General features: G+C 35.0%; 1 protein-coding gene across 4 annotated transcripts; it reads right to left on the reverse strand.

Moving 5' to 3' along the window:
- Positions 1-471: 471 nt before the first annotated feature.
- LOC109095152 (voltage-dependent anion-selective channel protein 2-like) lies at positions 472-9,816 on the reverse strand. 4 transcript variants are annotated; one of them, XM_019108819.2, is made up of 11 exons: positions 9,690-9,816; positions 7,339-7,411; positions 6,779-6,850; positions 5,914-5,963; positions 5,175-5,177; positions 4,220-4,372; positions 4,083-4,135; positions 3,066-3,293; positions 2,762-2,912; positions 2,623-2,680; positions 472-1,160 (listed from the first exon to the last, which is right to left on the reverse strand). In XM_019108819.2, the coding sequence occupies exons 2-11, from the start codon at positions 7,406-7,408 to the stop codon at positions 1,069-1,071; spliced, it is 930 nt and encodes a 309-aa protein (XP_018964364.1). In that variant the 5' UTR covers positions 7,409-7,411; positions 9,690-9,816; the 3' UTR covers positions 472-1,068. The 4 variants fall into 4 exon arrangements, with proteins under 4 accessions (XP_018964364.1, XP_018964365.1, XP_042617519.1 ...); XM_019108820.2 differs by lacking the exon at positions 5,175-5,177; XM_042761585.1 differs by lacking the exon at positions 7,339-7,411 and having other exon boundaries at positions 9,690-9,710.
- Between the last annotated feature and the right edge of the window lie 551 nt (positions 9,817-10,367).

Consider the following 10,367-nt stretch of genomic DNA (forward strand, 5'->3'; position numbering starts at 1 on the left):
CTAGTGCAATTTCATTAAATGTAAACATTTTTAGTACTTAAAACTTCTACATTTATCTTAATTTATGGAAATTATTTTTATATGCTGAGAAAAAATATAACTTTTTCTTTGGCGTACAGCAGCACGTCACTGCGTATCACTTTTAGTATTGCTGAGATATAGTTTGCATTAATATTTTGAATTTATTTTATTTTTTTAATATTTTGTTTTCATGTTAATTTTAGTTACAGGTTTAGTCATTTTTTGTTTTTGTAATTCTTAATTTTTTTAATGTCTATAGATTTTATTAATTTTTTAATTTCGTTTTTAGTTATTTTAATGTCATAATTTCATGTTTTTAGTTAACTGTAATAACATTGGTGTACAGTTTATGTTTTTGTTTTCTAGTGTAATTTTAAACATTATTATTATTTTTTGTTATCATTTGACCAGTGTTTGATTTAAATAGCATAAAAAGCAAATGAAAACAGGTTTTATTCAGTCAACATTCCTATTTATTGAGTTCCACAACATCAGTTTCTTCTTCTAGCCCTCCGCTTCTAACATAAATTACTTTTTTAACGGGGATAAAAACAAGTCATGGACCGTCCTCTTATAACTCCAGCCCACAAACACAGACAACAAACTTCTAATAAAATATGCATTTGGCAACAAACGTTATAAAGAAAGAGTGGGGCTTGACATCCGGCGAGGCGTTTCTTATTAAACATTAACACATCAGATTCTATGTGACTGTTCAGAAACCAAACTTCAATATTTATCTAGTTTACAATAAAAGAGAAATGATATGGTGCCACGTGTGTAACATTAAAAGCGCTTTGATATGTTGCCATAGTAACTGAGAGGAAGCTGTTGTCGTGGTGATGTCACATATTGAGCTGGTGATGGAGGATTGGTGGGGAATCAAGTGACTGGTGAACCTGTTTATTACTGGTTCTACGGGGGTTTAAGGCCAGATTAGTTAAAGAGGAATTACGGGGAAAAGTGTTTTCATAGGTTGTGCCATCAGCTCCCTGCGTTTCTTTACTCTTCATTAATGCCTCTCTGCTTCCGTCCGTCCGTCCGTCGTTACACCTCCAGCTCGAAGCCCATGCCCACCTTATGCCCTCCGGTGTTGAAGTTCTTAGCATCAATCAGAGCAGATAGAGTGAGTTTCACACCTGCAGAAGATACAGAACATTTATTAGCTTCTCTGGCATTTACTATGTTGGCTTGACAGAGTCCTTTTTAAGTTTCTTCTTCTGAGACTTCATTTGGATTGTGTCTCCGCTGCAAACTCGGCTCAGATCTTCAGACGGGTCTGACTCAGGTTGCTTTATCCTTTCTAACTGAACACTTATGGTTATCAAACCTACGAAAAATCCCATTAGCTTTCATTGAGGGATCAAAACTTTTGTGCAGTAACACATGTAGAGTATTCAAGCTGTCTATCGCTAGCAAAGTTTAACGACTATGCTAGGACAACATGCTAATACATATCAAAACAGGTTTAAACGTTATCAACATGCTAACATGCTAAAACATTAACCACGTTAAAACATGCAAGCGATGTGTTAAATTGTGTTAAAAATGGCTAAAAAATGAAAGAAACATGCTAAAACGTTAAGACTTATTTAAACATGTTATTAACGTTAAATCACGTTAACATACTAAAACAGGTTAACAACATGTTTAAAAAATGCTAGCAATCTGTAAACTCATGTTAGCAAGATGTTAAAACATGCTAACAATGTGTTTAAAAGCTAACATTATGTGAAATAATGCTAACAATGTTAGCAGCATGCTAAATCACGCTAAAACATTAAAAAATATTTAAACATGTTAAATCACGTTAACATGCGAAAAGCTGTTACCAACATGTTAAAAAATGTTAGCAATGTGCTAAATCATGCTAGCAACCTGTTAAAACAGGTTAACATGTTAAAACATGCTAGCAATGTGTTAAAAAGCTAACAATATGCTAAATCGTGCTAGCAACAGGCCAAAACATGTTAGCAACATGCTAAGTAACATGCTAGATGTGTTTTATTTTGATATTTAAATTATTTAATTGGTTATAGTGTTATGATAAATACTTTAAAAGGTGTTAAATCAAGCTAGCAAAATGCTAAACCACATTAAAACATGTTGAAACATGTTAGAAACGTAAAATCATGCAAACATGTTTAAACATGTTAACAATGTGCTAAATCATGCAAGGCAACATGTTAAAACATCTTAGCAAGAGGCTAAAACATGCTAACAATGTGTTAAAAAGCTAACAACATGCTAAATCATGTTAGCAACATGTTAAAACATCTTAGCAAGATGTTAAAACATGCTAACAATGTGTTAAAAAGCTAACAAGGTGCGAAAACACATTAACAAAATGCTTATATGCTAGCAACATGCCAAACCATATTAAAACATGTTAAAACATGCTAACATCTTGCTAAATCATTCTAGGAATGTGCTAATACATGTTAACGGCATGTTAAATCATGCATAAACATTTAAGCAATGTGCTAGAGCATGTAAATAACATTCTATTGGCTTCAAAAGGTATTTCAAACTTTCAGGTTTGTAATCATCTCGTTAAAGAATGAGTGTCTGATTGTTAATGACATGCAGGTGTTTGTTCACCTGGCCGAAGGCTTTGAGTGTATCCTACTCCAACCAGACTAGCGTTGTTGACTTTGGCCTGGAGAGAGACTCAGGGTTATTTATCATCTACAGTCAGTGACATCTGATCCGTTGTTACTGGATTGTGTCTTGCACTCACAGAGACGGAGGAGTCTTTATCTAGCTGGTATTTAGCAGCGATGCCGAAGCGTGTGTTGTTGCTGCCCGCGGTCCAGGACAGATTCACCGCCGTCTCCAACTGACCGTTCACCCTCTGATAGATGGAGCCGCCGAACTCTGTGCCATCATTACTGCAACACACAACACAGTTAACTTCAGAAGGCTCAATACTGTTCGCAAATCACATCTCGTTAGCACAGTGAGCCAGGATTATTATCGTTAACTGAAACTAAGACTGTAAATGTAAATAATGATATATCAGTGTTGCTGTAATGTTTCCTCACACATTGGTGTGTAGCTGGAAATCTCCTGCCTTGTAGCCCAAAGCGAAGTTGTTCTGGGCCAGCTTGGACTTGGCCGTGTCGAAGGCCATCTGATACCCGGCCAGCCAGCCCTCATAACCCAGAACGGCTGCGGCGTGAATCGTCGGTCCGGCCAGATCGAAATCTATATCACAGCCCACATTCATGAAATCACGCTTATATCCCGCCTTTAGCTTAGCGCTCTTCTTCCTGAAGATATCAGAGAGAGGATGACGGTGCAGTTACTGAATAGATGGAACTGACGACAGAAATTGACCGTTTTTATACTGATTTTAATTTTATATATATACACACACTTTTTTTTATTATTATACTTTTTATTTTATTATATTATACTTTTATTTTGTAATTTTACAATTTTCAAGAAAATTAAGAATATTATTTATTTTTTATTTGTATTAATGTATTTTATTATTTATTTTTATTGCAAAAAATATATATTATTTTTCATGAATTAAAAATAGTAAATTAAAAAATCATATTCATTATCTTAATTTAATATATCAAAATATAGTGACAATTCATAATTGTCACATTTCAAAATACTTTACTAATTCAAATGACTTGTATTAAAGAAAATGTTACTTACATTTTTTTTAGATTATTATTGTTTTATTTATTTTTTATTAATATATTTTTACTATTTATTTTTAAAATATATATATTTTTATTAATTAAAAAATATCATTCATATTCATTATCTTAATTTAATATTCAGTACAGCAAAACATGGTGACAATTCATAATTGTCACATTTCAAAATACATAATCCAAGATCAACAATATATTACTTTTATTAAAGAAAAAGCTACTTATATTTTTAAGACATTTTTTTTTTTAGATAATATTCAATACATCAAAACATGTTGATAACTCAAAACTGTCACATTTCAAAGTGCAAAATCCAAAAAGTTAGTGACTTAAGTTACTTTTTAATAAAGAAACTTTATCTGTTGTCCAATCACAGTGTTCACGTACCCAGTGTTGGGCACAAATGAAGTGTCCAGTCCCAGCTTCAGACCACTGGCCAGCTACACAGAGACAAGACAAAACAGTGCATTATATAACCATTCAAAAGCTTCATGCACATGATAGAAATGGTGTCCTGAACTCACCTGATCTTCCAGAGTCACTTCATTAGTCAGAACATTATCTGTGTTCCACTTCTGGTTCAAAGTCAAGCCCAGATCCTTCACCTTGTACTTAGTCTCCAGGTTTCCAGCCGCCTTTCCGGTGTCTGTGTTACTGGAGCCACCGGTGGAGAACTCCTGAGAAACGAGAGAGAAACACAGGAAGTGAAAGGATGCTGGGAAAGAGCAGAAGAAGAGGCTGCACCAGCTGCTCGTAAAGTCATGTTCATTCACACTAGGAGCCTAGTTTCAACCGTACGGAGCTAGTTTGTATCTCAGTATCTTATTTGACTGCACCATCTGTTATCAAATCCAAGACTTTCAAACTCAACCAATTCAGATTCAATTAGTTATATATTTTTATATAATATTTTTTAATAAATTACTTAATATTCAATACATCAAAATATGGTGATAATTCACAATTGTCACAAATTTAAAATGCATAATACAAGATAAACAAATATTGCTTTTATTAAAGAAAAAACTATATTTTTTATTAAGAATTTAATTTTATATTTTTTTTGTTTTTTATTAAGATTTTTGTTTTATTTAATTCTTTTTTTATTTTGAAATATATATTATTTTTTATTAATTAAAAAATAATATAATTACTGCAAGATTTAATTATATAAATAAAGAACACTAATTTAATTTAATTTAATCTAATGTAATGTAAATATTTCTGCATTTAATAACAAAAAAAAAAAACGGAATTGAACTCAGAACACAAACTGTTTACCAGACAGTTATACTGAGGCTATATTGAGGTCACTGAGTTTTTGGGTTTAAACTGAATTATGGAAAGATCTTTCTCACGCAGCAACGACAGACATGAAACCTTCTCAACATTTGTGCAAAAACAAATTTAGCTGGAAAGTTGGGCTGCCAGAAAAGACCAAACAAATTCACATCCTCGTGAAAAACATCCCAGTCTTACCATCTGACATCGACGTCCAATAAAGAAAGCAAGAAAGACAGAAAGAAACCGGTTAGGAAAGAGTTACACTGATGCAAACATTCAGATTCATGGGGAGTGACAGAAAATCATTCCCAACTGGGGCCTTATCATTAACTAAAACCATCCAAATAGAACTTGATACTTGAAAAAAAAAATCTGAAAAAAAATAAACATTTTCTCATTTTGAACTTAGATTAAATAAATATAATACTGAAATAAAATTAATAAAAATGTATAAAAAAAAAAAAAAAACTAGTAGTAAAACTAACTAGAATTAAAATTATAAAAAATAATTATAAAAATATATATAAATTATTTAAATAGAAATGTACAAAAAAATCTATAAAATTCTAAAATAATTCAAAATATTAATAAAAACTATAATAGTATATCAATGATACTGAAATAACAATGTCTGCAACAGAACCTTTCTGACCCAGAAACAGACGAGAGCTGGGCTGGAGAACATGAATCAGTCACACACACACACAGCTCAATGAATATAAATAATGAACACAGTTTGGTGAATGTTGTTCATAATGAACATCTGGATAAGTTTGTTAAGAGGTAGAGTTGTGATGGGTTTAAATAGAGGTAGAGTGATGAGATATCAGATGGTAATGGCATGACACTTCGACGTGTACCATGGTACTGGCTGATTAGTACCGTGGTACTTGTTGGCACTCAGTGAAGAAACAGAGTGAAAAAAGCAACTCACGACTCCACTCTGAGACTTGGTCTTCAGGTCCAACTTAACAGCTCCAAAGCCTGAGAAAAGAGAGAAAAATGTTGTCTTAAACGTTGAATTAACATGATAAACATTCATGTTATTCATTTGAGTCATTTCAAATCAGACACTGCGCTCAAGAGCAACATGCAAAAGTGCTGAGATTCTATTAGAGTTTTATAGTTTATTACAGATAGTAGTAATATATTATATATATATATATATTTTTTTTTTTAATATATTTTTGATTTTTCATTTTAGTTATTATTTTTTTTACTTCAGTCATTTTATTGTGTGTTTTGTCATTTTTATTAGTTTTTTATATTTCTGTTTAGTTTTTATTCATTTTTATTTCAGTTTTAGTTATTTTAGTGCATCAAGTTAAACTAAATTAAATTGAGAAAAGTTGTCTTAGTAACTAGCTGAAATAAAATAAGTAATAATAAAAATAACTATTTTATTTTATAATTTATTTAATTTTATTTTATTTTATTTTATTTTATCTATAATAACCTTTAATAAAGCATTGCAAATGGATGGGATCGATGGGTTAAATATGTTAAAGATGATTTTGAACAATGCATTTAAATTTAAGCAGCATGAATGTCCGTGTGGAGCATTATGAGTCCCATGAGCCTCTGGGAAGGAAAGCGATGGCCTATTTCTTCAAGAACTCTTTCCTGTCGTGTAACCTTTGACCTGAACCCACTCTCCATCTGTCAGAAGGTCAGTATTGATTCTCTCGTATCAGTATCACGTCACAGAAATCTATATACAGAACTCTCACTGAAACAGCACTGAATGGTTCATGTTTGTGGCACATTTAACATTAACGTGGCTCTGTAAAGTCACTCACCATATCCTTTGCTGAAGATATCTTTGGCAGACTTGCCGAGGTCAGCGTACGCAGGAGGGACGGCCATGTTTGCTGGACAAAAAAAAAGAGACAAGGAGACACTTTAGAGACACAGAGTCGCTTGAAGATCATCGGCTGTGTGACACTGTGCACGTAATGTTGCGCAACATGTTTACATCAGTCTACAAATACCAGCGGCACACGCCTCCTAACAGTCCAGTGTCCTACAGACGGCCGGAAGAACAGCTGCTGGCGCTAAAGACAGCATGCACACAGACTGAAGTGTATGGTGTTTGTCTACCAGAGGGTTTAAAAGCCAAAATGCACAGCTTGTGTTTTTGCTAAAGCACTTATAATAATTTGAGTTTTATTTGATGTCAAAATGTCAAAATTATCCTGAAATTTGTTATGCTTTACAGATGTAATTCCTGTGAGGATGTAGCTTTGGTTTCCTTATGTATGTGAAAATTTCCATGTTTACCATCTATCTATCTATCTATCTCTCTCTCTCTCTCTCTCTGTCTGTGTAGGTTGTTGTCTTCTCTCTGTCCGTCACTCACCGCATGTCTTTGGCTTGCAGTGATGGCAGCTCTCACTGCTTCCTTTCTGCTTCAGTCCTTTCTCAGACATGATCTGGGGTCAGAGATCACAGTCAAACACACACCATCAACCACGGCACACGGTCTACCTGCAGAACACAATGACCGTCTGGAGCCTGCGGCGTCGACCAGCATCCCCAGGTGTGTGAGATCAGATGGAAGGGGTCGCCATGGCAACCTCTACCCTTGATCCCAGGTGACGGGATGCTGATGCAGCATCATTACCGAGCGTGTTCCCCTTCCCCCGATCCCCCGACACACACGCTAAAAATAGACTCATCTGACACCGCGGCTCCTGTGACGTGAGGCATTACGAAATGGGAAATGTTTTCCTCGACACTGAACACTTTGACATCAGGATGCATCCACATATAGCTTCATTCTTAAGAAATGAATTCATCACATGAGTTTAAAATGATGCATGTATGAGATGATGACTCTATCAGTCTTCTACAAAAGCTACGTTTTATTCTAGATCACACGGTGGTCGCCATGTTGAGATATTATCAGCTTTAAAAGCATATTCGAAATCCACCTGCTATTCATCACCCTTTACTGAAGCACAGCTCTCACCGTCTCAGTCTGGTGGCAGACGCTCATCAGTCATGAACAAATCACTGCACTTTAATGAACATCCTCAGACACGATGGCCAAAAACACACAATCTCAGAACATCTGGAAAGAGCTTACTGTCTTTATAATGCAACCATATTCTGATTAATTAGTGTATGTAAGTTGTATTAAATGTGATATTGTTTTGTGCAGGTCTATGCGGTCCCAGAATATGTTAATGGTATTTATATATCTATCTATGTTATGACCGACATGCAAATAGAAATTATTATTATTATCACATAACCAATGAGCAGAACTGATTATTTTTTATCATTTTATTTCGACAAAATCATTAGACTGCAATAAAAAAAAAACACATTAAGAATATTTATGCTTTGAATAATATAATAAAATAATAATAAATTATATGCACTGTTCACTCGCAAATGAATTGCTGTATAAGTTATTATGCATGCATTACATTAAATAAGCTGCTTTATCTGTGAGCACTGCTTCTTACTGAATGCACATTGTGTAACAGAGTCAGTGGGTGGTTTGCTCTAGAGACCCACCAGATGGTGCCATTTATTGGTAGAATTAAGAATCTATGAAGCAGAAAAGCGCAAAAATCTGTTAAAGTATAGTCACCTTTCCTATAAATCTGTAATAAACCACTCAAACACATGCATTTAGATGCATATACGATATGCAACGGCACTGTGACTCTTTATAAAAGTGAAAGATATAAAAAATAAAGAAAAGCTGCTTCAGTTTCAGCTGCGGCTTCACATTCAGATCTGCTCGAGACCAGAGAAGAAACGAATTAACTGATGGTTCAGAGAGCTACTGTGATGTAATCACCAAAAAATTGTTTTAGCCCAACATAACTGAGTATTGATCTTATATAGGATAAATCCCTAAAAACGTGAGAAACCCCTAACAAAGTAACAAAATATAATGTTTATAATGAAAACCACGAGAGAGCAGAGAACGATGGCAGACGACACACTGACACACATGGATGTTCGGATCATGTTTTAGTGGATTTGATCATGTTTTGGAGAACAGCTGTCATGCAGCACCGTCCCAACTAAGACACACAAAGAGAGAAACTCGCGCAAGGGTGCACAACCATCGCGCATGACGCGGCGCACGCACGCACAACGCCCAGATAACGAATATGGCTTAACTGCATACCTTCGAAATCAATTATCAGCATCAATTATTAGAGTATTGGCTGCAGCGCGAGGGTTTTATTGTTTTATTTCGGACTGTTACATCAGAAGCGCGCGGAACAGTCCGTTACTCAGCTGATAATATAATGAGCAGAAACACTGTTACATTGTAACACGCAGAGAAACATCGTTACACTGTAACACGCAGATCAGTAAGATCTTCAGTGATACAAAGTTTCATATTCAACTCGTCAAACCAGCTACACGGGTGACAGAATCAGTGTCCTTGATCAAACACTGATATATTGTATGTCAGACCACAGATTAGGCGCGTAATACATTTCCAAGAGAATTAATACGCGTGATTTTAAAGGATAAAAGGTAAATGCGTGTAACGGTGATTTAATAATCCTCATTGTTCTGCTGTCATGACGTCCCTGCGGCCCTGAACGCGCACGCAGCTCCGGTGTGAACACAATAACAACAGCTCATACAGTTCAAAGCAATGCAGCTGAGGTTTTCTGCCGTGTCGAGTAATGTTTCAGTGCAGCATGCTTTGAGTGTGAATCGGTAAGCGCTTACCGTGTTCGCCGTGTCGATGTTCCCGACGGAGCTAGTGTGCAGCGCGAGAGGACAGACTGAAGGAGAACGCGACGGAGCGGAGGCGCGTCAACCGCGCATGCGCAGCCCTTTCCTATTTTTCCTCCTCGATTATCTAAATATATATGATATTTAATTGTATTTCGCAACTTTTTGATTTGTGCAAACTGACCTCTCTGACTTAATGAATTGGCGATCAAAGACTGTAATGTCCTTAATAAACATGAATAAAAATGTCCTTTAATTTCTCAGATGCTGATGCTGAATATGTAAAGACGAAGACAGTAAGCACATATTGAACTTAACCCGTTTAATCCCACCGGTCACAAAAGTGACCGTAAAAAGGGTTTTCATTTATAAAGCTCTAAAAACCTTACTGACCGATGTTTTAGTGTACTTCCTGCAAATATGGAAAAAATAAAGGGTCTCAATTAAATATGTGCAGTTTCACATGATTAATGCAAATTGTCACATGACCAGAGCAGCTTATTTCTTGTTTGCACCTTGAGAAGCTCCAAAACTAAACAAAGATTTTTGGTACACATGATCTTTAGGGTGTCTAGTATTAATATATGCATTCACATATATTCAGTTTTGTTAAGTGTGGTCATATAATGAGTAAACATGTTGATGGTCACAATAGTGACGGGTGGGATAACA

The sequence above is a fragment of the Cyprinus carpio genome, chromosome A8 (assembly GCF_018340385.1).
Source record: "Cyprinus carpio isolate SPL01 chromosome A8, ASM1834038v1, whole genome shotgun sequence".
Classification (NCBI taxonomy): Eukaryota; Metazoa; Chordata; class Actinopteri; order Cypriniformes; family Cyprinidae; genus Cyprinus; species Cyprinus carpio.